The 27,856-nt window shown below is 31.3% G+C and overlaps 5 protein-coding genes across 5 annotated transcripts; 2 read left to right on the forward strand and 3 right to left on the reverse strand.

The window, feature by feature from the left end:
- Positions 1–2,780: 2,780 nt before the first annotated feature.
- Positions 2,781–8,814, forward strand: HELRODRAFT_178024 (hypothetical protein; the record flags this gene model as incomplete). The annotated part of the gene is made up of 15 exons (XM_009026158.1): positions 2,781–2,907; positions 4,192–4,311; positions 4,479–4,652; positions 4,815–4,973; positions 5,053–5,256; positions 5,500–5,652; positions 5,736–5,864; positions 6,111–6,275; positions 6,696–6,797; positions 6,924–7,061; positions 7,223–7,353; positions 7,545–7,833; positions 7,897–8,112; positions 8,185–8,373; positions 8,624–8,814. The coding sequence occupies 15 exons, from the start codon at positions 2,781–2,783 to the stop codon at positions 8,812–8,814; spliced, it is 2,487 nt and encodes an 828-aa protein (XP_009024406.1).
- Positions 8,815–10,536: 1,722 nt separating this feature from the next.
- Positions 10,537–14,676, reverse strand: HELRODRAFT_178025 (hypothetical protein; the record flags this gene model as incomplete). Its single annotated transcript, XM_009026159.1, has 9 exons — positions 10,537–10,737; positions 10,934–11,079; positions 11,781–11,911; positions 12,017–12,098; positions 12,215–12,342; positions 12,948–13,082; positions 13,561–13,661; positions 14,298–14,441; positions 14,569–14,676. 9 exons carry the CDS (start codon positions 14,674–14,676, stop codon positions 10,537–10,539), a joined length of 1,176 nt encoding a protein of 391 aa, XP_009024407.1.
- An 815-nt stretch (positions 14,677–15,491) lies between these two features.
- On the reverse strand, positions 15,492–16,381 carry HELRODRAFT_178026 (hypothetical protein; the record flags this gene model as incomplete). The annotated part of the gene is made up of 3 exons (XM_009026160.1): positions 15,492–15,653; positions 15,748–15,881; positions 16,168–16,381. The coding sequence occupies 3 exons, from the start codon at positions 16,379–16,381 to the stop codon at positions 15,492–15,494; spliced, it is 510 nt and encodes a 169-aa protein (XP_009024408.1).
- A 1,049-nt stretch (positions 16,382–17,430) lies between these two features.
- HELRODRAFT_178027 (hypothetical protein) lies at positions 17,431–19,333 on the reverse strand (the record flags this gene model as incomplete). The annotated part of the gene is made up of 4 exons (XM_009026161.1): positions 17,431–17,509; positions 17,701–17,827; positions 18,734–18,799; positions 18,937–19,333. 4 exons carry the CDS (start codon positions 19,331–19,333, stop codon positions 17,431–17,433), a joined length of 669 nt encoding a protein of 222 aa, XP_009024409.1.
- Positions 19,334–22,628: 3,295 nt separating this feature from the next.
- HELRODRAFT_178028 (hypothetical protein) lies at positions 22,629–23,632 on the forward strand (the record flags this gene model as incomplete). Its single annotated transcript, XM_009026162.1, has 2 exons — positions 22,629–22,917; positions 23,571–23,632. 2 exons carry the CDS (start codon positions 22,629–22,631, stop codon positions 23,630–23,632), a joined length of 351 nt encoding a protein of 116 aa, XP_009024410.1.
- Positions 23,633–27,856: the final 4,224 nt, after the last annotated feature.

Raw genomic sequence — 27,856 nt, forward strand, 5'->3', positions numbered from 1 at the left:
CTCGAAAGCAAAATTTCTCCTTACCAAAACTTTTTTTCAATAAACAAATTTTTCGCACTTTTATCTTCAAGTAATTTTTCAAATAATATTTAACTCAGAAAAATATAAAACCATCCTGAATAATTAAAAATTTTCAGATCAGAAATATTTAGTAGGGGTGCAGCGACAAACAAATAAACAATCGCAAATTGTTAAAATATCTTGAACCAGATAACTTTTGTTAACTTATTCCCGCTTCACTTAACGAAATTAATATAATAAAATAATATTTTTCAGCCTGCATGTTGGGTTTGATGATACCATTTGCACCAATTTGTAACAAACAATGGAAGTTTTCTGTACAGTACACATATTTGTATTCGTACATCAGAAGCAAAAATATGTTTTGATAATATTTCATTTATTTTTCATATCTTGTTAAAACTTAATAAATCGTTGTATGCCTTTGCTTCTCCCCGCATTATTTTTAAACATAAATTAATGGAAAGAGCTCCTAGCATATTCATCTTTCTTCTGTAAATAAAATCAAAATGAATGTAGTAGACAGATTGATGTATAATGCTTGCATGCATGTTTTCTAAGAAAAATATTGAACAGTTTATTTGTATTATTTTGAAAAAGTTTCTTCATTGATTAGATAAAAGTGCTTGAGCACAAAAACACACGCAGATGAAAAGGAATATAGGTTGGAAGCAGAACATGCAAACAACACTTCATTCATTTCGCCATGAACTCATTTCACTCCAGTGTGCTTTGTTCTTCCTTCCACTATGTTCATTACTTTAATTCATAAACTCTCGTTCAAGTATTAAATCAACCTAATTTCAAATGCAAGCATTACTACTTCAGTTATTTATACGTACACTGTTATTTATCCAAGTCTTGTAATTAGTATATTACGAAAAAGTTGAAAAAATTGGTTGCGACAAATATGATTGTCTAAACTTCACCGTTTTAACATATGAAGAACACCTATTTCCCTAATGAAATTTTGTTTTTAATGATTTGTTATAGATCAATTGTGTTTTTCCAATTTGGTTTTGTGACATCTATTAAATTTACAACTGAATCTGCAAGACTATTTCTCTTCATGCTTGATTTATAGTTATAACATTTAGACAACGACTCTAAAATCAATCTAAAGCTTAGTATTGGCGATTTTGTTTTCGCACAATTATGATTCACTCCAATGTAAAATGAATTTTACTCTAATTGGCCTTTTATGGTTGATTCTACTTTTTTCAAAATTTAGCCATGTTTTATTTAATATGTTTATCGGAACACGTTTAATTTCACAGAGTTGATCGATCTTAACATAATTTTAAACTTCCATTCTGGACAATATTCATTTAATTGCCTCTGATGTTTTTGATGATAATAATTACTTTTTGATGACTTAGTAGCTTGAATTTCTTCTCTCATAATCCATTGAAAAATGCGTGGAGTCATGGAAAATGACTGATGGCAGATCAACCAACAAACGACTACCAAAGTCCATATACTTACATAACTTCTCAAAACGGCTTAAACACTTCTGTTAATTAACCTGAGTCATTTTGTTTTGTATCATATCACGGAACTTTTACCGCGTCTCTCATGAGCTGACTTCAGACGTGTTCACTTCACTTTCTTTGCTTTGGAAGGTTTGATAGTCCCTAAATGGTTTTTTAGACTCTTTTTAAAGTCACTTCGACTTATGGTGTTGAAATTCCTCAGATGAGCACGTAATGAATTCTGAGTTTGGGCGGCTGAAATTCTTTCTTCCGAAAATGTGAAGATTTGAATTTCGGAACTACGAGATAACTGTGGTTGGATGGACAATATATTCATTTGTCGATATAAAATTGATTCTAGTTACATGTAAATACATTTGCAAATTATATACACCTTAATTTCATGTGGGTATATGTTTGTGTGTGTGTGTGAGAGTATGTGTGTGTGTGCCTGCATGCATGTGATAATATTACTAACTAATTCATAGGATTTTTTTAAATTGATAAATCTAAATATTTTTTATTGTGTTTATATATATGCATATTTATCAAGTGCCGTTATATCAAAAATATAAAAATCTTAATTGTCTGTATAATTGTATATACATTATCTAGTATGCTGATATATATAGCTTACTGGAGGTGTAAACAATGCCTAATATCATACATGCAATGAAAAGCTGATGTTATATAGGTTTATAAGTTCATACATATTAGATATAAGTATATTTAGACACATATACATACGCACACACACACACAGATCCACACAAGCACACACAAACACACACACAGACACACACACATACAGACATATAAATATATATATATATATATGCATATACATATATTCATAATTATTTTTTTGTATCTACACCACTGTTTTTCATAACATACTTCTAGCATACATGTTATATATACAGGCTGCCAAGGTAACTTGAATCGTTGAGCAAAGGAGCGTAGTTGAGTTGTTCCTCGCCTGCGTTCTGCTCTCTTCCTACTTCACAAGTCAGTTATATTTCAATTTCAGACGTTTTTGCCCCAAAGATTTTTGCTTTTATTGATTTTTTTTGGATTTTTCCACTTCTTTTTAACGTTGTTTTATTGTAATTGTATTCCAGCGTTCAATTTTTATTTGTGTACAATTCAATAAATAATTTTGTGTATTGTTTATGTTTTAATAGAAAGTTAATGTACATATATAAAAAAAATCTATTGTAATTAACTCACCTCTTAACATTTAACCACCTTTAAACTGTTGAACTTTCGAACGGACACCACAAAAGAATGGCTCCTCCAGTTCTTGCGACCAGAGTTTCAGGGAACAGTGATGGGTCTGTCACTGTTAGCTACACGCCAGCATCCAGTGGAGTGCATGACATCAATGTCACTTATAACGACAAGGCTGTTGCTGGTTCGTTTTTTTAAATTTTTCATTTTTGTATTTTTTATTTTAAATTCATTTTTAATGAAACTTCACTTTTCATTGATACGTCATGAATATTTTATGGTGCTTGAGACTAAGTTTTAAATTGTCTATATTTCTTTTGTTTCATTTAACAGTCTCTAGCAAAAACATGTCTGCCATTAGAAGACAGAATTTTGCAACATTTGTCGTTTGGGCATATAATAATTACTTTTATAATGATTAAAATATAATTTTTCAATTAAGAATAAAATTATAAAATTAATTCGATTGTGAAACATTCCACAAACTATATAATTATTATTGTCATGATAGGTAGAGATTGTAATAAAAAATCGCCTTTGTTTTTCTCTCTACTTCTCTCTCTCTCTTCCTCTCTTTATGCTTCTTTTTTGCTATAACATTTCAACATTATTGTGACAAAAAAGTTTAGTTTTGCATTATTTGTAACTACTGGCTTCGTCTGTAAGTTTAAATTAAACATCCGTGATATTGCACAGAGCTGGAAATTATGGCAACGCATAATTAACCAGTTAAATTTTATAATTATATGCAAAATGTGAGGTTTTTCAAGATTTTAAAAAGATTTTATTCAAAGATTAATTTTCGATCTCTAATTAAAATAAGACTCAAAATATTTGTCGCTTGTTTGGGGCGTATATAATTTTGTGCCAAATTTCTTAGTACTGACAATTGCAGCACCGCTTGCAGTCGTGAAGCCACGTTTTTTGATTCAGTTGATTACACTCCAGTTTTCAGCTTCCCTTCTTCTGAAATTTATATTTTTCAGTTTTCAGACTAAATTGATTTTAAATATGAAATAGATCATGCAAGCTATTATAATTTTTTATAACACCTCAATTTCAACTCTAACAAGTTTTTGAGCGGACAACTACGAAAGCAACTTCACCGTTGCCGCACTTAATTTTCCAGTTTTAAGTAAAAATAATTTCAAAACGTTAAAAGTTAAAATAAAATATATTTAAAACTAAGATTATAAATTAGTTTTCAATTTCCAATTGGCTAGAATAATTTTTCACGCTGGGCTATGTTTAATAATGTTTTTATTGAAATTATTTTGAGCACTTTGATTTCTAACATAACTTTTTTGACTCATGCAACAAAATTTTCCATTGTCATCCGGAGTATTTTATGTCTATTATAATTATCATTGTTTTTTTCTTAACTAAATTTTAAATTGAAACAAAATAGCATAGCACCAGATTTTGGCTTGGAAAAAATTTATTTGACTCAAATTCTACGATTTAATAGGAGTTCCACTGCGTTTGAATGTTGATGCACAGGATAAACACTTCGTGACCGCCTACGGAGCGGGTCTCAATCAGGGCAAAAGTGGAGAACATCTGGAATTCTTTGTTACTGGATCTCCCAGTTGGTCAATTTTTAAAAATTATTTCAATTAAGTTTTTTAATTTAATTTTACTAACTTTTTGCAAATGAATTCCATTTTTTTGTTTTAAGTTTCGCAAACAACAATGGAGTACTTTTGAATCGGTATACACCACCGTAAGATTTCGTACAATTACTTAATTCATCAGGCAACATTGATGTGAAGATTGAAGGCCCGGGCAAGGTCGATATATTGAAGAAGGAAGATTTGCATGGGTTGGTGAGGTTCGAGTATATGGCAGTTAATCCTGGCGAATACAATGTGCATATTAAACACAAGGGAAAACCTATTCACGGGTCTCCATTCGCTGCCAAGTTGTCAGGTTGGTTACAAATATAATCTTAGAAACGACAAAACTGGTTTTAAATAAACCAAGAAAATGTTTTTGGTTAAATTGGAAATTGTTGTAAATTTTTATTGAATATTGGTAACACGGAAAAACACATGAATTCGTTGTATGAGTTTATATAAAACTATTTTTCAGGTGAAGGACGTAAAAGATCTCAGATTTCATCGCCTGCCACCAGCGAATATACACTCGGTGGACACGATATTGACCTGGCTAACATGGTTGGCACGCTGAAGGCTCCCAATGGCTCAACAGAACTTTGTTTATTGAAAAAAACATCGGACACCAAGCTAGGTTCATTGACTGCATATTCTCATTTTTTAAACAATTGAAAATGTTAGTAAAAAGTTGCATTTAATACGTTATTTTACAGCAATTGCTTCGTTCCAGCCGAAACAAAAAGGTTCCTACAAGATTGATGTGACACAAGAAGGCAAGCCTATCAAAGGCAGCCCGTTCACAATCAGCGTCAACGATCAACATGTCTGTGCTGCTGGGCGGGTTCGTCTGCATGGAGCAACAAGCGAAGCTACTGCGAACACCTGGAATGAAATTCAAATTGACATATCACAAGCCGGTAATTTTTATCTCTTTCAATCAATTTAATTCATTTCAATAGGGCATGTGATTTTCAAACATACACAATTTTTATGCTCAAAGAATGCTTTTTTCAGCTAATGTTATTGATTAAAACGTTTGTTAGTTTTCAAAAAATAATCATATACATTTGTATTATTCCAAACTTTCTTCTTCAAATTTGCATTTTCTCATTGTATCAATGTTGAAACTAACGAATCCAATCAATCAACAAATCATCAAGGTTTTGGTTCACTGGCAATGTCGATCGAAGGAGGCCACAGGTCTGACCTGGATCTTGTTCAAAAAACTCAAACCGAGTACATTCTTAAATTCAAACCACACGAGCCAGGAGTTTATTTGCTGAACATTAAATTTGGAGACGATCATGTAACCGGTACGAATCTTTTTAATTATTTTGTTTATAATTCATTTATGAAAATTTCCTTGAGCATAAATATCTCGTTGTGTGAAATGTAGGAAGTCCATTCATGGTGAATGTTGGTGGACAACCGTCTGGAAGAATAAGAGAAACTGTCGTGACCGAAGTGAAGGCTGTTGATATTGCTGAAAAAAATAAGGAATGCCATTTAGAGCTGAAAGTTCCCGGTCAGTTTTAAAACTTGAATGATCGTTGTTTCAAATAATGATCCCACTCCGTTTTGTTTAATAATATTAATTTCAATTTGTATTTTTGGGACTTATTCAATTAGTTTAAACAAAGTTGAAAAAGGAAAAAAACGATTTTGTTAAATTAACCGTTAAAATTAAATATTTTCATAAAAATGTAAGTTCTAATTAGGCTAATTTTTCTAATGCTGAAAATTGCATAGAATGATGAACGTTTGATGCCAGGAACGGATCCACTGGACATGGAAGCAACTGTGACAACTCCGAGCGGGCAGACAGAATTGTGTGAGATCCGAGGACTTGGTGACAGTCTCTGCAGTCTCAAGTTCAAACCGAAGGAAGATGGTGTCAACACGATCAGTCTCAAGTACAAAGGAGTTCACTTTGCTGGTTAAATTAATTTTTTTTACTTTTCCTTCAAATTGAAATTTTTAATTTAGTTTGAAAAAAAAGATTGATTACTTTCTTCTTAAATCCAGAGTAATCAACAATTTGCAAAACCATTGCATTTGAGTACGTGCAAAACGACGCATCACACACGAAGCATGGGATACGCGGGGATTTTTTTTTACTTTCGAACCCAGTCACTGCGAAACAGCATCAGGCGACCTTAACCACTAAACCACCACGCCGTCCAATATAACCAATGAAAATTTTGCCAAAAATATTGTTGCTATTACGAAATATTTTGACTTTTTATTCTTTCAATCAAACTTTGAATTAAACAAAAAATTAGAATTGATTTTTAAAAAACAAAATTTAAACAAGCAGTCAATTTATCATAGCAATATGATTAAAATAATCCCAAAGGCAGTCCATTTCAGTACACCGTCGGCAAGGCTCCCTCAGGTGGCACTCACCGAGTTGAATTCGGAGGACCTGGTGTGGAACAAGGAGAAGTCGAATCGAAAAGTAGTTTTTTTTGTGCTTTATTCCTTCAAAATCAGTGAAAAAATCTACTTTTTAATAAACAAGGCGTGTCAAAGTAAAATTGATAATAGCTACTGGCGTATAATAATTGATATGCCATCCGTGCAGACGAGTTCAATGTCTATTACAGAGAGGGCGGGCCAGGAACCATCAGCATTGCCATTGAAGGTCCATCAAAGGCAAAAATAAATGTCGTTGATAGGGGTAATGGGTACCTCACGGTTTGCTATGTGGTAACTAAAGAAGGTATATAACTTTTTTTTTGAAAATTTCATTATGAAGGTAGTTATTTATTTTTATATTGAGATTGTTTTAGTATTTTAAACAGTGTGAATTTAGTTAGTGATGAAGCTTATAAATTTTTAAATTATTTCCTATTAATGAAATGAAGCAAACTAACCTGAAAGGTGACTACGGAGTTCACGTGAAATTCAACGACGAGCACGTGCCAGAGTCTCCAGCAAAAGTTCGAGTCCTGCCTCTAAGCAGGGATGCAAAGAAAGTTACTTTCGTGGCTCTCAGGGACAGAGGAATTGACGTTTGTGCTCTCAATTATTTTTAAAAAATATCTTCTTTTTATTTGCAAATGGAAAATGTACTATGATTAATAGAAAAATTAGTACATTAATGTATATTTAAATAAAGTTAAATAAATTTATAATGTTTGAATTAAAATTTATGTTGTCAAAGTGACAAATTTTATTAAAACGTTTGTATTTTAACATCTAGGTAAATAAGCCAGTCTCTTTCAGCGTCCAACTGAATGGAGCGGTAGGTGAGTTGAAATCCCACGTTCACACTCCGTCTGGCAGCGTTGAAGACGTTTACATAACGGATATAGACGAAGACAAGTGGGCCCTGAGGTTTACACCAAAAGAGAACGGAGTATTCTACGTAGACGTGAAATTGAACGAAGCCCATGTGCCTGGCAGTCCAGTTCCCTTCCTGGTCGGCAAGCAAGCATCCGACCCCGCACTGGTTACTGCCAACGGTCCTGGACTTGAAAAGGCAGAAGCGGGTACATTTTTAAAGTTTCTGATTGAATTTTTTAAATTGATAAATAAATAAATTTCAAACAAAGGGAAAGTGACAAAGTTCTCTGTGCAGACTGTGAACGCTGGAGCTGGAACTTTAATAGTTCAAGTTGATGGCCCATCAAAGGTTGCATTGGTCTGCGCCGAAGTTGACGAAGGATATGATTTCACGTACACTCCTTTGGCTCCCGGCGTTTATATGATAATGATCAAGTACAGTAATGTAACAATTGCCGGCGCTCCCTTCAAAACTGTTGTAACTGGTAGGTCAGAAAACTTTAATTAGACTTTTTTTCTCCGCTACATAATCATTCACAATTAACATTCATGTGCAGGTGCTGGAAAACCATCGGAAATTATTGAAACTTCGCTGCTTGCCGTTGAAACCACAGAAAAAAAGCCTGGAGTGGCTCGAGCGAAGCATTTCCAGGGGGATGCCACCCGTGTTGTCGCAAAAGGTCTCGGTCTTCAAAAAGGTTTCACAGGGAGGTCCGCAACATTCACGCTGGATGTTAAAGGAGCAGGTGGCTTAATGTTTGCTAAAATAACTTATGAATGTTATTCAACAATAGGTTAAAAATCGTATAAAAATGTTTTTTTAAGTTCAAAAGAGAGTTATGTAAATTAGCATACAAGTAAGTTAATTTATTTTTAATAAGTTCTATTTTTTTTCGAAATTATATTTCGAATTTGATCATTTGTTGATTATTTTAAAGTTCCATCTTCTTAGCAAAATCATTTAAAACATTACTAACTGAATTAATCTGTTTGAAGGTCAAGCTCTATTGAATCTTGGCATGATTGGTCCATCTGGCAATCCTGTTAGCGAGCTGACCTACAAAAAGGTCAAACCCACATCGTACAACGTAAGCTTCATAGCTGCCGAGAAGGGTGACCACACGTTGACCATTCACTGGGGCGCCGATGACATCCCGGGAAGTCCATTCACAATTCCTGTCGCATAAGTGACATGGCTACTTTACAAGATCGGCTCTAAATTAAATTTCTGTTCTAAGTTAACTCATGTAGAGTGTTTCTTTGCTTTAGTAACGTAGTTTTTGATGATTATGTTCATTTATGGTGAATTTATTTTTTTATGAAGATTATCTTTTTTCGTGTTTCAAATAAAATATTATTACCACGTTGAGAAGATTTCAATGTTCAGGTCTTTGAACGCCGATTTTAGGTTTTATTTTCTTAAAATAAATAAGTTTGTACCGATAAAGTCTTGAAATATCAATTTAAAAAAATCAATTTAACAAAAAAAAATTTATTTACCAACACTTGTTGAAAGTTTCGACAAGTTCATCTTCAAATTATGTTCAAACAGCAATGGTTGCCGATTCATCAACTCATTATTTTCGGCCTAGTTCTAATCTAATAATCACTTGATGTTAAATTAAAACAATCTCCATAACATCATAAGATATTTCATACTGATCAGTGATCACCGATCACTGCCCTCATTCGTCTAACTAACATCAGCCAGTCAACTACTCTGGATCTTCTTTCGGCTATTCATTTTTTTTCTAAAACATTCTGCAATTTTTTATTCGTCAACAATTCAGTTGCCAATCCAGAATTTTGCGGTGAAAGATGATTTTCAAAACTTTAAAGTGCTGATTTTCAACAGTTAGGTTGATGAAATTCTGGAATATGGAGCATCAGCCACCTAGCAAAATTAAGAGAGTTTGATGATAAAGTTTATGCTTTTTCTAGCCTTTGATTAGCTCCGATTTAATAACTCATGTCGTAAGAACCATAGTTGCATGTATCTGCAGAGCAGATGTTACCCATGTTCATGTCTTATATATTTGTTTCCAACGCTTGAAACAACTTCAAATTACAAAATTAAAGCATTAAAGTTGACCAAAACTTGTTTAAAATTAATTATTATTTTTTTAAATTTCTAATTTTTTTTGTCAAATTTCCAAGTTCTCATTAATTTTCATCGCTTTCACCACCAATATCTGGGCCCAGGCTTTTATTTTACGTTGTACTCAACAAAATGACGAAAAGCATAAAACGACGTTTGTCTGCGTCAACTTATTCACTCATTCATATTGTGTTTAATGTAATTGATATGAAATTTTTTTAATTTTCGTCAATTATAATATTAATTTTTAGAGCCAGGCCAGCAAATCCATCCTTCGTGAAACGACTCCTTCATATCCTTATCTTCTTGTTTCGGTTCGCTCACTTTTTTATAACTTCAAAAAACCATTACTTGTGTTGATTTAAAAAGTTAATGAAAATTTTACATTATATTCACATTGAAAAATCACATTTCACATTAAACTAGTATAAAAAAATTTACACAAGATTATAAATAAAGCAACGTTTATAAAGTAATTAAAAATTTTCTTTTTTAAAAAATAATCGCCACGACGCCAGATGGCATAGTGTTCACTTAATTGATATTTTTTTAACCGTTAATAAATAATTTTTTATTTAATTTTATGAAAAAAAACCTTGAAAATTGTGCGATGAGTATTATATCAAAAAATTGTCACATCTCATAGTTTAATAAAGTTTAGTTTCAATTTATAAAAATCTAATATGAATAACAACAATAAAACTAAAAAACGACATGCAAGTAGTCATTTAATTTGAGTTTCGTTTAACAAATTCAGTGTCAAAGCATGCGTGGAAATAAACTTGACAGAAATGTTTCACTGGCTCCTTCCTTATTGACCGGCACTGATGAAGTTGATGGCCCGCGTGTTTGTTGTCGTTGAAACTGAATTTTTCACCGTGAGGTACGATGAAATTGTTTGATTCGTACAAATGAGAAAGCTTCTCCACTCTCTACGAACAGATTCATTGCAAGCACAGTGGAACAAAAAAATGAACAGTCCCTGCAAGCTGATGAAAGTCACTAGAAGTACCTGGGCAAATGTAAAAATTATTATCCAAAGTTCGAATTTTCAATTTTTGAATTCACGTTAAATGTTTTTTAAACTTGTATTAAAACACGCGAAATCACGTAAAATAACTTTAAAACAACAGCCGAACAAAATAGAAATTGGTGACAAAATTATTTTTAAATGAAAGATGGGAAAAAAGTTGTGTTGTAACATCTACCCCAATTATTCCTTTGAAGATTTCAACTGAATCGCTGTCTTCATTCTTGATAGCTCCAAATGCACTCAAGATCCATGGAACTCCCAACAGGACCAACAATATGAGAGCTCCTGCCAGGCGAGATTTTGTGTTTTTTCTTTCCTCATCTTGATGTGTTTGTTATAAGCAATGATGAAACTATTATAAAAAAATTAAAATGTCTCGAAAAAGCTTTGTTTTTATGATGAAAGGATGTTTTCAAGTTTTTTCTGATTGAATGAATTTTGAAATTAAATAAATCAAACCATTCATTTAAAATAGTTGGAAGTAGAATTTTTTTCAGCGAAACATTTGTTATTCACCAGCCCAAATAATTTATCGAGTGCTTTCATTAAAATACAACAGTGTCTTCTAAATTATCCTCAAATAAAAAAATTATTCATTCATAACAATTCTCTCTTCAATATTTTCCAAAAGCAATAATAACAGACAAATAGTTCATGTAAATAAAGGTGGAAGAACGCATCAAAGGCATTGCAGATCTGAATAATTTGATCCATCCAGCTGTTGTGTCACTGGTGTGAGAGTTGCTTCTAGTTTCCTTGTTGTTAAATTTAATAGCGTTTAAAATTGAAGAATTGAAAAAAATATCATTTGATGTTAATGGTATATGAAATTCACATTTTCAATTTGTTGTTTTATCCAATTTACTTTTGTCCAAACTCATTTTTCAAAATCAAATTCTTTTTGTTGAATTTTATGTTTTTTTCTATGAAGTGTCTGGTTTAGATTTTCTACATCAGACTTCAGTTTAACTTTTTAAAGAATGAAACAAAAGCTGGGCGTCCTACAAAAAATGGTTTCTTACCATTTTGGCGGTTAGTTGAATCTTTGAAGAGAATGCCGACTACCATGAGGTAGATGAGTGAATTGTGAAAGATGATGATCAACATCGGAGACAGCCAAGCGTAATAGAGAGTGTTCATTTTCAAACCACATCTGATTTGTGAGATACATGCTATTTCTTTATCTTAATTAATTAATTTATTTATTAATTTAATTATTTTTTTTATTCATTTATTGCCATTTTCAACGTTGACTCACCTGAAAGAACACTTCAAATAAATCCCATCAAAAGCTGCTGCGTCAACAGTTAGAACAAGCAAAACCATCAAAATTGGGAGACCTGTTGCAAATTTTCAAAAATTAAATTTGGCAGGTGAAACAATTGTTCTAAAAAAACGTCATTGTTCTAAATGACAAAGTAGTAATTTTTATTTACTAGAGAGCTTCAAAACTAACCCCAAGCTATGCAAGATGAGACGAGCACGAAATGATCAACAGGTCTGTAATAGACGACCACCAACATACGATACATGTTTTGGGCCTCAACTGCATTCCACATCAAAGAAACCATCACAAAGTAATATCTGGAAGTTGTTTGAAATTGATCATCGATAAATTCTTCCATGTGTATAAAAAGTTATTCGTTTTAAACGTAGTTGAACGATTTGTTCAGTCCCAATACTAAAAATTATCCATAAAAAAGTTATATCGAAGTTTAATTTTTCTTCTTACTGAACATAAATGACTGAGAACTCCAACCAATTAATCCAAGATGTAAATAATGGCAATAATTACACTAACAATAATAGTTGTCAATAATGACGTAGGAAATAATTTGAAGCTAATGTTCTTTTTTGAAACAATTTTTAGTTATATTTTTAACATTAACACTTCAATATAAATATTTCCATTTATGAAAAATTAACACTTTAGAATAATTATTTTCATCAACATTTTTTATCAAGAACTTGGACATGAGCCGTGATAACAGGTCACTTTATATTTGTAAAACCTAAAAGAACATCATTTTTCGTCAGAGAGATTTATTGTCTAGTTACTCAAAAATAAAAAAATTCTTGGCAGAGCCAGTTTTTTAATTTTTCTCAGCATGTATGCAGACGTTGAAAATAAATTTCAAAATTTTTCAAAATAATTTTTAAAAATATTCATCATGAATAAAAAAAAAAACCTGAGTGCATTATATATCCAACATTCTTTCTGACTGTTGCATCTGGTCTCGGCGACATAGAGAACGAGCCACAGGCAGATCAGAGACACGCCTAGACTAACTAGTATCTTCGTTGCAATGCCTTTGCGGGTTTTCCTTAAAATGTTCATCGTTCGTCATATAATTTATTAAACTTTAAAAAAATTTATGGCAATGTTTGGAAAATGGATGACAAATTTGTTTAGTAAATTAAAATTTTGTTTATAACTTGACCAAGAAATTGAAAATTAAGATTACTGTGTGGCATTCTGCTTTACCGCACGAAATTATTCAACAATCTTTAAAAACATTTTTTTATAGCTAGCTATTAAAAAATATAAAAGCGGTTGTTTCAAACTGTCAACTAGACCTTTCTTCAGTTTTTTCAACTGCTCATCGATGCAACAGCTGTTTGTATCAATAAGCTTACAAAAATAAATCTGACATCTTATATTTAAATCCATAGATACTTCAAAATATTGAACCACGATCACTGCCAATGTTAACTATGACTAATAATTAATGTAAACTATTTATATATTTGAATTATTTATTAGGAAATTGAAATAAAAAGTTCGCAAGTTGGAACTCAAACTTGAGGAGCGTGTAAGTGAGGATAGTGAGGAGAAGGGATAGGATGGACAGCCCTCTCATGATCACTCCCATCAGGTTCAACTCTTTTATGTATGGGAAGTTCTGAGTTGTTAATTTGAGTTCGTGGAGAAATTAAATTAAGTTAAGAAGAGAAGTTTTTAAGATTTTTTAAATGGTTAAAATCATTGCTAATGAGTGAAAATGATTAAGGTCTACAAGCAATGGTTAATAACTTAATGCAGAGGTGGGCAAACCGAACAAACCCGCAAACGTTGTACGTAGGTAACTCAGTTTTGCTTATGAAAATTTATTTTATTTTGCATTTTAATTTAAATATATAATTAGAAACAAAAAATTTTCAAATTTTTCAGTGAAGATTTATGTACTTCAATTTAACGTTTAATTTTTTCATTGTCTGAACTCATTGAATAGCTTTGCCGTCATACTTTTTTAAATGTCTGAGTTACCTACACTTTACATGCTTTTGTGAGTTAACATTTTTTGCTTGAATATAAAAAATAAGTCTGAAAAAGTCAGTGCTGAAAGATTGCAGTTTGGTTGTTTTAACAACTGGTCATGTTTCATATCTCGAAAAAACTATAAAATATAGCCAGCAACCGCAATTACGTAAGACTTGTTGAAAATAATCAGAAGATAACTGCTATTTTCATAATTTTTTATAATTAAACATATACATACATTCATTTATAATATATGTGGCCAACCAAAGCCCACTACTTTTTTTGATGTGGCCCTCGGTGGAAAAAAAGTGCCCACCCCATTCGTAAATAACTGGAACAGTGCTTTGTAGATTTTGATAAAGTTTACCAAGAAAACAGCGACATTAACAGGAGATTTTTTGGTTGGTCCAAACGGATCATACTGTTAAATTAAATTTATTACATGTTATTTTTTCAAACGTTTCCAATTTATATTAGCATTATTTTTTCAAAAGAAAATCTAAAATAAAAACTAGGAAACCTCTCCACGTCTGAATATGTAATGTAACCTGTTCGGTTACAAGTGCATGCAACCGATTCGTACTGAAAATCAGTTCTACAATCAAACTGCCACAATTCGGATTGGAAAGGTTTACGGTGAAATGAATGATCTTCATGTTGAGAATCGTCAACCGCGCTAACGAGTTCTTCATGAGCGTATCGACCGCAAAAAATTGTCGAATGATTTTTTTCCTACAATGTAACGATAAATTGAAAAATTTACAAACATGAAATATAGGCTACAATAGTTAAAATTTTTAAAAATAATCAAATTAAAAAAAAATTATTCTCATAAACTTACAAATTGAAAATCGTAAAATTCGATTACGTTATTGACTTGCTCGTCAACTGCAACGTCTATATTAGCATACTTGTAAGCTCTGACATCAACGTAAAGCAAGGAACTGACAAAGCTGAATAAACAACAGAAAAAAATTTAAACAAGATAGAAAAAAAGTTAATACCATGAAAAAATGTAAAACCTTTTCTTATTAATATGAAAAGGTTGAAACATACAATCAATCAATATTTTTTCAACCTTAAGTTCAATGCCCTCGTTCATCGAAAGTGAATTTTTATATTGTTTTATCAATTTAAACTGAAACAATCTGGAGTGTGATATGAATAGAATTAATTTAAACAGAAACCTTCACATGTATAAAGCAGGCATAATAAACAACAACACACCTCCTGGGAAACGAATGATCCGGGTTTCCATATTATTGCCAGGATAGGAATTGACATCATTAACATAATTGGTTTCTTTGCAAAAAAAGATGTTGATATCAGAATAAAATGGAAAAATGACATTAAACCAACAAAAATTTTAATCGTCTTTTCAATAAAACGTCACTGACAACTGACTATCAACAACTTTTATGACCATACAAGCAGAAGCACTGTTACCAAAGCCTTCAGGGTTGTTGTCACCTCAATTGACATTTGTGCCATCGTTGGTGTCAGCACTGGTTTTGTTTTGGATCTTGTACACACTACTCTCGTTTACGATGTCATCTGTGATTGATCCCTCGATGATGTTCTCAACGTTGTTATCGGTCCTTCCCTCTCCGAGATTGGATCCATTATTTCGGCTCTGAATATTATTCATATAAAATGTCCTTTAACATTTAACATAACGTTTAACATAATGTTATGGATGTGTTAAAATTGCCTCAAACTCCACTAACCGTTTCATATTTGTCAGGTTCAAAAATTGTGTTGGGTGTAAGCAGCCTGGCAGCAAGGTAATAGATATTCGGCACAATGCGGAACGTTTGGATGTACATAAATATGAAACATCTAACTTCAATCGTTGCATTGGCTGATAAAATGTTTTTGTCAGTTAAAATCACTTTTCATATAATTTTGCGGGGCGTTTCAACATTTGTTTGAAGCAAAATTTTTCGTAAACTTTATTACTCAATTTCAATAAATTTTTAAATTTAAAATAATGTTTAAAAGCAAAACCGTTAAAAGAAGAAACAGAAAGTTGAGAAAACGCTTTGCCTTCATAACAAACTGATGGTTGAAGCGATCCGTAGATGGAAACATCGAGAACAAATAGTGGAAGTTGTTTCCTTGGATGTAGTCCAAATATGGTAGCTTACTGTAGTTGCGCATTATAAATCTTACCATCCTGGTAGTCAAGTTTTGGTAGATGATGGCGTTGTCAATGCTGTCGTGTGCATTATTGTTGTTGGGTCTGTTTTCGACCAAAATTTCTAGTTGCGGATTATTGATGAGTTTATTACTTCCCATTCCTATCGGAATTTTTACTTGTTTCTGGAAGCCAGGTATGAAGAGAATTTCTTGGTTTTCCATAATTCTTTATTTGCAAATAATTCATGATATTATTCTATAATTTGATATTATTATCGTCAACATATTTTTATTTATTTTTGAAATTGCATATAAATATCCAATATTGATTTTGCATACAATATTTTTTTATTTCATAAATGTTTAAGTGTTTTACCTTGAATATATCTCATTCAATAAATAAAACCTTATTGATCGATTAACTATGATTTCCTATTCTTAAAAACTCATTCCTAGATCCTACTTCTTTATCTAACTATAAACCTGTTATTAATATTACTTTCATTTCTAAAATAATTGAAAAAGTAGTTTATAATCAATTGTCATCTTATCTAAACTCTAACTCCTTGCTTCTTGTATCTCAATCTGGTTTCAGACCTGCTCACAGTACTGAAACTTCTTTACTCAAAATACACAATGATATCCTTCTCTCTAGAGACAATAGTAATCATACTCTTCTTGCTCTTGACTTTTCTTCTGCTTTTGAAACTGTTGATTATACTATTTTTTTTTAATATTACTGATTCTTGTCTATCATGGTCTTCTTCTTATTTTTGTAATCGTTTTTCTTTTGTTGTTCTCAATATTTCTATTTTTAACTCTTCTACTTTTACTTTCTGGGTACCTCAGGGTTCTATCCTTGGCCCTCTTCTATTTATACTCTATACTATACTTCGGAACTATCTCGTATTATTGGTAACTTTTCTTTCACTAATCAACTATATACTTGATACTTCTAAATTTAAATTAATTTGTTTTAATAAATCTAAACACTTTATTACTATTCTTCCTATTATCTTACCTGATTCTAAAACTCTTGATGTTTCTCAAAAGTTTCGTAGTCTAGGCTTTGTCTTTGATTCAAGTATGTCTCTATTCTTACGAGACGTTCTTACTTTAATATACGTAGAATAAAAAACTGTTGCCTTTTCATGATAATCACACTTTTTCCTTTTTGTTACTTTTTTAGTCTTATCTAGAATTGGTTATTGTAACTCGCTCTATTATGGTTTTCCGGATTGATTCTACACTCTACCCTTAAAGAAAAGCTTTTAACTATGCTGCTCGTCTAGTTGCTCGTGCCCCTTTTTTCCCATATATCTCCATATCTTGTTCATTTGCACTGGCAATCTATAAAATAAAATTTGCAAGTTTATGTCTAATCGTTTCATGATACTTTTAATATCTACTACTCAGACTATAATTATCATTTACCGAGAAAAAAAATAATAAAACTGTTTGATCGTCTGAGTAAGGTATTAATTGATTAATTAGTTGGCTGTTTGGTTGATTGATTGATCTATATTAGTTGTTCAACTTACTCGGTGAACTGTAATAAATTTCGAACCCAAAACGAGCTAAACACTGGATCGAAAATTAGGTTCATTATGATTTTGTATTGCCCCGTGTGAACTTCTTTCTCAAGATTTTTGAGGAAACAGCTGAAGCCTAAAATTTGAATGATAAAATTCAAGTAGCACAGATTATTCTGATTGAGTAATGTTTTTAAATGACAAAATATTATAACTCTTTAACTTCCTACAAATCCTTTCAAATCCATTCTTTTTCAGACAGAAGATAATTCACCAAACAGTTATTAAATTATTAAAAAACAGTTCCATCAAATCGAAAGACTTCAAATCAATCGAAAATCATTAATATTGGGACGAAGCTATCGAAAACTCATTACATTTTCTTAGTTTTTTTAGGATATATATAATTATATATATATATATATATATATATATATATATATATATATATATATATATATATATATTCCGACAACAACTCCGACTCATACAAAATAATAAATAGAATATTTTGCGAATCGTAACATAATACAGAATAGCACCATTGTGGTCTGAAGTGTCGATAAGCTGGGAAACAACAACAACAAATTCACAATAAAATAAAAAGAAATAAATACTCTGGAAGGAATCAAGTTCGACTAGTGTGCGAAACTAAAGATTCTTTATATTTAGAAGAGAAAGCAAGTGGCGCCAAACTACTTTTATGTTAAATTTATGGTACAAAATATTTATATTATGGTAAATTTTTCTTCTGTTTAAAAATGCCAAAATAATAAACTTTCAAAATTTGTAAAATTAATTTTGTAAAACAATTCAATTTTTTGAAGCTTTGCCACGCTATATCTAGATTTAGATAAATCAACCAATTTTTACATTTTTTAAAATTACCAAAAAAAATTTTTACTTTTGTAATGATTGGTAAATGGTAAACATGCAGTCTAAAAACAGACAATAAATTAAGCAGTTTTCCGAATTGTTTGTTAATGTTCAGAAAACAATCCCAAAATAAAAATGGGTAAAAAATTGACAGACAGAGCAAAACCTATTCGTGTTCTCAGCCAATCAAAATATCCATCCGTGTTTAAAGCCCGATCTTCAGCACAACGATCTGTCATTGTTTGAAATAGGGGTTCAATATTTTGTATTTTTTATAAATAGGTAAATTATTTCATAATAACGTTGTAATTAAAAGCTACGTATAATTGTTAAGTTATAAAATTAACAACCAAATGAACAAGAACCCACCTTTTCTGCATTCATCAGGCATTCCTTCAAACTGTTCACTGTACGATGTTATGTGCTGGGTGTGGCTGGAGTGCAATTCGTGGAACTTCAAGTCCAACCAGCAGAACATCTCGTCGTTAGGACAGCTGGTTCTACTGAGGTTGCTGGGTGTGGTGTTGGTGGTTGGCAGTTGGAATGATGTTGGCTCCACGGTAACATCATCAGCTACTGAGGAATGTAAATGAGGATCAAAAGATGATGATGAAGGGAATGGTAATGAGGATGTAGTCGTTGGCAAAGTTGATGACGTTGAATCAAAAGGCAAAAATAACTCTTTAGAACTCCAAGGAGATGATTCCACTATTTCAATTGCTGAAATTAATGCAATTAAATATTTAAGAACTTTAAGCTGGAACATTTTTTCAGATAAAATTATTATGCTAATAAATAAATTGTTTATATTAACAAATATTTTTCAATTGCAATAAATTATATTTGATTAGATTTGATTAAATCTACAAGATATTTGTACTGTTTGTCATGTACATACATATATATAATTTTTCACGTATTTATGTATATGTATATATATATATATATATATGTGTGTATGTGTGTTTGTGTGTGTGTGTGTGTTTGTGTACATGTTCAATAGGTGTTCGAGACACTGACAGTAATTAATATAACGTGCAAGTGAGTCCGTAAGATATTCGTCCAGATGAAATCTGTAATGTGAGTATTTTTCATCATGAATGCCAGCCACCATGAGTCACCAAAAAAAAATTATAATGACTGATTAAAAACCTTACGATAAACTTTTTTTTTAAATTGGAAAAAAAAAACTTTCAACTACACTCATTGCTAAATAAAAACATTCAAAATTACATGACATTACCAAAATTAATGCAAGCACAATTGTTGAATTATGACATGTTTCAAAAATTTAATTTCAATTGGGTAGCTCGATATTGCAGTGACTGGATTCGATTGCGAAGAGATTCCCGAATATATTTGTTGGGGCTGCTAAACTTCAGTCTCGTAAACAAAGTAAGAAACGAATCTGTTAGTTGGAGCACGTTGAACATTTTTTTACTCTTAATCTTTTTTATTCGTCTCTGCCCGTTTCAACAATTCGGACCTTCAAAAATAGGAAAAAGCTTAAAAAAGTTTCTTAACAAAATTATACTTTAAAACTATTTTATGTGGGCCCAAATTCATTCAACCAATAAGATTTAAAATGTTATAAGGCAAAAGGTGTGGAACACTCGAATTGTCATAGATATAGAAATTTAAGACCTAAATTTTTTAATATGTTTGTAATTTTTCAATAATAACCTACAAGTTTACGCAAAAATAAAAATAGTACCTACTATTTTTTAAGTAATGAGAACAAAAAATTTTTAATCTTTATTTATGTTATTATAATTTTCTCAAAAACCATAAGGAACATTCACTTAAAAATGTAATACTGATTTATCGTTATTTAAAATAAAAAAAATTATTGGTTGTAGGAAAGATTCATATTAAGGTATCAAGAGTAATTTGGGCAAAGGCACTCACGATGTCGATCTTGAAACGAAACTGGAAAATTTAGTTGTGACAGTGGTGGTCGCAGGAGGGCCTGGGAAGCCGTTGTGAGCAATATTTGTATTAAAAGTTAGTGAAACTCATTGTTTTCGCTAAAAAAAATACCGTAAAAAAAGAACATTACCACAAACATTTTCAAAATTTTTCCCACTTTTATTTTCCCGGACAAATTTGAAAGATTTTAAAAGTTTAGGCCCCCGGCCAAAATTGTCTAGATCCACCACTGAATACTGATATAGTCTTGGAAATTAGAAAATTAAAGAAAAAACGTCCACCGAAAATTGAAACTTTCAGTTATTTTTGAGAATTACTGATGCCTTCAACACCAATATTTGTTTGAACCAAAGAACCGTAACTAATTATGTTATCAGAGAGATATAGTAAAAACTTTTGAAAGATTTATCGTTATATGACGTCCAGATAGGTAATAACTAAACAATGCCAAAAGACCTTTTTCATCAGTTTAAGAAAAGTTATGTCTAATCAATGCTTAGACGACGACCAGATTCATTTAATAATGCCTGTAGTTACGTGGGGTACAGCTGTGAATAAAATGTTATGTTGATTATTTAGATTTGTTTTTATAATTCAAGTTAATAAAACTCAGCTAAAAACGCAACATTTATTATTTCAATGGTGCAAGTAAGTACTATTTAAATGAACTAAACATCGAATAGGTTTTCAGTCAAAATCACCACAATTCGTCGTGCCTGATAATGATGTTTTGGGTAGTGCTAATGAAAAACATTTGTATTTTGTTATTTTCTATGCAAAGAACTTTTATGATTTTTATCGCAACAGTGAAAAATGAAGAATTTATAATAAATACATTGTTTTTAATTTGAGAATTTAGTACAAAGAAAGGGTTGAGAATAAAAGGATTGTATAATTCCTCAAACCACAAAGACATCACAACAAAAATTTCTGGCTAGGGCACTAGTTAGAACCGTTTGAATGTTAATTGAACAATCACTAAGACAAAAATGGGGGGGATCTAGACAACGATAAAGGGAGGAGCCACAATTTTCAAAATTTGACGGGACGGTCACAAAGTTTTTCATTGCTTATTACGCCAATTTTTGATGATTTTTCTACTTGGAAAGATATTTTTGTATGTAATACTAAAGTATTTTGCTGAGTTTCAATGAAAACACTGTTCACAACGAGAGGGCTGTAGCCCATCCTTGTTTAACATATGTACTTCAAGTGAAAAAACATATTTTCTTTATAGTAATATAACGCAATTAAGAAATTAATTTGAAGCTATAATAACGACATTAAGAAGTCTTGCTGATAAACAATTTTTTGTGTTGTGACTAGTCTTGTATTATGTGATGTCATGCCAAAAAGCCTTTTCGTGAGTACATTTTTTTGTTGCTTCGATTGAAATCGATTAAGTTTTTGAATTACAGCCAGTTAGAAAATTATTTTTTGTATTTTTAATTGTTAAAAATTCCCAAAATTCAACTTGCAATTTTTTAATTTTAAACATTTTTTGAACACCATCACGCACATTTGTGCAAAATTCGTAATTCGTCAATTAAAACTTTACGTTCTGTCGTTCTGCTTCTCAATAATGCACACACAAACCCACACCAGTTAATCTGGTGTATTTGGATGACAACTCTGCCAATAAAGAATCACATGAATTTATACACATATTTATTTATTAAGATATATTAGTGTATTATCATATATATATATATATATATATATATATATATATATATATATATATATATATATATATATATATATATATATATAATATATATATGTGTGTGTGTGCGTGCGTGTGTGTGTGTGTGGTGTGTATATATGTGTGTGTTGGTGTGTATGTGTGTGTGTGTGTCATACGTAACAAAAGTATATAAAATTTTTATTTCTGAACATTGCAGTGTATCAAAAAAAATTATAAAACCAAATTAGAAGCAAATTAAAATTAAATCATAATTTCTATTATTTCAAAAAAGTTTTTATTAATGTTAATCTGTTTCTCATTAAATTAAAATGCTTTTATTAAGAAATTCAGAGACATGTTAACATTTAACAGAAAAACCGCTTCATTTTTCAGCAATAAAATGATAGTAGTGATGTTGTTGTGTGTATGTAAAACTATTTTAACGATGTCGAGTTTGTTGCCACTCGCATCTTCATCAACGCCGTCTCCAGGATCTAAGTACCCTCCAGACGTAGAGAGCAGTTCGTACAATGGATCGTCAAATTCGATTCCATTTGAGCCGACCATCCCACGCACCGTTACTACCAGCACCGACATCAACAGAACCAGTTGTCCTAACGATGAGATGACCTGCTGGTTGGACTTGAAGTTCCGCGAACTGGACTCCAACTTCTCACAGAACATAATATCGTTCAGTGAGCAGTTTGAAGGGTTGCCTGAAAAATGCAGGAGTGGTATGTTATATTTTAAAAAGTTATGTTTCAATTGTTAGATCTTTGAAAACAAACAAAAAATTTGAGTAATTAATAATAAAAAATGTTTCTAGAGTTAGAGGTCGCGTGATAGTCTAATGGCTAAGGTCGCATGGTGCAGTTTCGCATTAACCGGGTTTAAATATGACAAAAAATGTCCGTCTCTGTGATGCGTCGTTTAGCACGTGTTCATGTACGATGTTTGTGTGCTTTGTTGAATCTCTGAACTTTGGAAAAGTGTAATTGACCTTTTAACCCTTAATAAAAAACTCGCGAAAGTAGTAGACTTTGAGTTAAAATAAGGTTAAATTAGCTTGCTAAGCTTAAATCAGACTGAAACGTAGTTAAAGAAATATAAATTCTCTAAATATTCTACAAAAACAGATCGCTGCTTTAAAACTATGACTCCTTATAATGGACCTCATTATTGGCCCAGAACACCAATCGGCTAGTTTTATTAACATTTTTTAATTCAGAAATACTTTTTGAACTTTATCATTTAATTTTTTCATTCTTTTCGTATTAATATTTTTCCAAAAGTTTGTTTCATTTTTCCCTAAATGTATCATCATATATAAATATTTGAACAATGTAATGAGTGTAACACACATCAAGCATTTTTGAAATATTTTCAGGTTCATTTGAACATGTTATACACAAAAGTTTACGAAACATTTTTGTTTTAACGGAAACTTGAAAAATTAAAACTCATTTACTGGCTCACGTATTTTCATTGTAACATTTTGTTCAAAAGTTTTTAGAATTGATTATATTCAGCGGTACTGCATGTCTCTGTTGAACTACATGTAGGAAGTGAAATGAAGCGTTTGATCTGAACGATGGCCTGGAAGCAAATAGCGTCATTACACTGCTTTTATGATGTAAATGGTCAACTCTTGCTTCCTGTTGGGAGTACATTGGGAGAGATATCACATGACAATTCCGGTTTAAAATTCCACGGATGTTATCTCTATTAATTTGATTGAATTCTTACTGTTAATTCTTACTGAATTCTTACTATTAATTTGATTGAATTACTTCTGTTGATTGAATGATTCTTTTGAAAAATTTATAACCTTTTTAAGTTGCAAAGCAATTCTAAATTTTGACTAACTTCAATTCATTAAACATTTTCTTTCACTGCAACTCGATAACTTACCGCTGTTGGATAAATAACTTTCAACTTAATTGCTGTAGTCGTCAACTAAAGTTTTTTAAATCGTCCTCATTGACGGATTTGGGGCAAGCCGTGGGAGCCAAGGCTCTCTTGTGAGCAGTATTAAAGTCACCAGTTTAACTTTGGCCACACTAGTAAAAATATAAGTAGTTAGTGGTCTTTTGTTAAATTTAAACATTGTTAACATTTTCGGTTCTTTAACATTACCTAGATATTCCTCTGAATGCCCGAAACAAATTTGGTTGTTTTTTCTATTTTTTTCGATAGAATTACAACCTAGGTCACGCTTTTAATAATTTTACATTTTGCTTGTTTGCTTGCACATTTGCCCTTACAGTAAAGAATTTCAGTGGATTTTCGAAAACCTTACCATGTTCCATAATTTTTAAAAACTAACAAATATTCTAGACAAAAGTTCAATGTTACATAAATGAGTGTGGTTGTAAAAGAAACCTGTTTCTCTTAACTTCTATCCCAAGTTATTATCACCTTATTATAATTGTTTTCATACGTGTTTCCTATTAAAATTTCTAGCCTTCGTAAATCGGCTTGCATTAGTCCTGCCATTATATTAATTCTGTTTCTGATTGTGTTCTTTATCATAAAATTTTAGCCGTTCTGTATTTTTAATGCTTATCGTTTTGTTTTAATTGTGTTTTTTGTGCTTTTCATAAATTTCAACCAACGTGGCGCTTCATATTAACCGACCATTGTCGGAGTCGGAGTTTTTTGAGGGGCCGGAGACAGAGTTGGATTTTTTCATCAGATTATTAAAATTTTTTAAATATTTTTTCTTTTCTGATTTTTTTTTGAGATCGTGTTTTTTGGAAGATAAATGTGCAATCATCTTTAATATTGCAAATAAATGCTATTACTGTCAATTAAAACACAAAATTTTGTTCAGATTGTTTTAAAAAATCAAAAATAAAATAACTTTACTAAAAATAACAATTACATTGACTGATTTTAAATTTTTTCCAAAGTATTTTCAAATCAGTAGTGACCATTTGTATATTTGTCAGGAGACAGTTGAAAAAATGTCTTAGATGATAAATCTTTTTTGTCCGTGATAAGTTTGAAAGTTTGGATAAAATCTTTTCTTGTTTTAATTGTTTCCGGAGTTGTCAAGCCACATTTATTAAGTTTTTTTTATAAGTTTATCGTAGTCTTGTGATCCTTTATGTAGACTTTCTAAAAACTTGTTTTGTTCCTTTCAAGATAGAGACACCAAAACTGCACGCAATGGTACAAGGATTTGTATAACCTTGTTATTACAATTTGTTTCCTGCTTGTAATTGTTTTCTTAACGGTCCCAAGCGTTTGATTAGCCTTATTAGAAAATATTTGACACTGTCATGATGGCTTACAAAAACTTGGATAATAAAATACCCGGATCACGTACTTGACTTATTTTCATTCCCATATAGTGTTAGTTATATTTCTTCCAAGCTTTTTTCAGCCGGACCACATCGTTAGATTTACGTTAGCTAATAGTTTTTTATCATCAGCAAACTTGGATAACCTAGAATCAATTCTATTGTTGATTTCGTTTATGCACAGGATAAATAGAATGGCCCCGGTACTGATCCTTGGGGTGCGCCATTAATAACATTTTCCCCACTTTGAGAAGTGTTTCCGTGTTTCCGTATGATTACTTTTGACGCTTATTAGATAGCCAATCTGTGATACACTTGAGTACTTTACCTTTAATTTCAACTTCTGTACCAATCTCTTGTGGAGAATTTTGTTAAACGCATTTGAAAGTTAAGATAAACCGGATTCACTAAGTTTCCTGGATCTAGTTTATCATATATATTTAAATAAAAATTAGGAACGAGCGTCTTTTTCTAAACCTTGAGAAAATATAAAACGCTCAATGATATCCAAAAATTTTCCATGTTTTTGAGAGTTACCGAGGCATCGAATGCCATTTCAAATAACGCCATATCCAGACCTCGAGAAACCGTTATAAAATTATATCGATAAATTGGAAAACTTGGTATTGGCATTAACATAGAATTGTTAAATTTTCAGTGCCGATGATCTGGGTAGGTGTCCAAAATTGAATTCTCGATGTCGATATCCTTAAAATTAACGATGCCCATTTGTTCAGAATTTCTGGTTTGTCATTTCAGGAATGCCCTGTACATCGTGCATTTCGAGCAATTATATATTTACGTTTTGTTAAAAATTAATAGTTTGGTATTAAACAATTTAGAGATGTTAATAAAATGTTATGTAATAATTTATTTTGTTTTTTTATCTAAGCTATTGAAATTTTGCCATTATTTCTAAAGCGGCCAGCTAGTTTATATTTATCTTTATATCACACAACAGGAATGAGACATATTCAAAAATGTCGTTTCTATTACATTGATGAAGTTGTTAAATTTTTCAATGGCAATTTAATCAACAATCAATCTAGCAACACAAATGACAGTTATATCAATAACAAAAATGACGTTTCTTTTCTTGTTGAGTTTCAATTTCCAGTCAGCATTGCATACTACACTATGGTGTACTACAATGATTTTGGAAGCTACAAAGAAGATTTTAATTCTAGCAAAAAATACATCTACCAAGATTGTTTGTTCTCTACCTTTGATAAAATTTCCCAAACTTGGTGGTCTTATTTAACTCCAAATAATTGCCCAAGACATCCGGCAATAGTGCAGAGAGAAATCATTTTAGAATCTTTGAAGGTTATTTTATAAAATTGTAAAAAAATTGTCAATATTCTTCCATGAATTGTTACGTTGTTTTTAAATAATTTTTTTTTCATTTCAAATTTTATAAAATGTTTTTTATTTTCAATATTAGCAATAATGTTGATGCACTTTTCAAATTCAGTTATATTTCTATGTTCTATTGCGTCCAGCTGGTCCAGCTGCAGATTTCTATGACATCCTTTGCTTCTAGCTCTTGACTTTTCCTCTGCTTTTGATACTGTTGATCCTACTATTCTCTTAAGGCATCTAGATAATTTTTTTAATATTACTGATTCTTGTCTAACTTGGTTTATTTCTTATCTCTATAATCGTTTTTCATTTGTTGTTCTTAATAATTCTACTTCTAACTCCTCTACTCTTACTTTTCGGGTACTTATTCAATGGTTGCCACGTCAATGGTTTGTTGATGTTCGTGAACGAGCGCTGCTTTTTGGCCATTCCTGGCTGAAAAAATGGTATCGGATTGTAATTAGTTAAATTTTACTGTCAACGTCGCTAATGTTTGTTCGAAAAATTTAAGCCAACTAAAATATTTCGGCCTATTACAATAACATCAATTACTCAATGGGCGTTACACGAAACATCCAAAGACAACGTGACCGCTCTTGTTCTACCGTTTCTTCATGTAAAAAGAGTCTGCGTATGTTGCACGTGTGATACTCTTCTAACTACATAGTTCTACCTTTATACATTCGTCAACAACTACTCAATGAATTTTACACGAAACATCCGAGGCCTTAGTAGTAGCAGGAACCTAGTACTCTGGTGCTATGTATAGAGCGCCGAATAAATGACATTATTATTATTTTATAATTCTGACTTCTAGCGCAGTGCCAGACGTGTTTTTTATTATTTTTTCGGTTATCCGTTGTCTGTCGCTCTTTCCTTTGGCCCATCTTTTGGTTCTACTTGATCTCAAAAAATTTTCAAAATCATTACATTTTTGCTCTTATAACTAGTTTCAATCAAAATCAGTTTTTTCAAATAGGTTGCAGTTTTTTGCTTGAGTTTTATT

This window comes from Helobdella robusta (assembly GCF_000326865.2).
Source record: "Helobdella robusta unplaced genomic scaffold HELROscaffold_45, whole genome shotgun sequence".
Lineage (NCBI taxonomy): Eukaryota > Metazoa > Annelida > Clitellata > Rhynchobdellida > Glossiphoniidae > Helobdella > Helobdella robusta.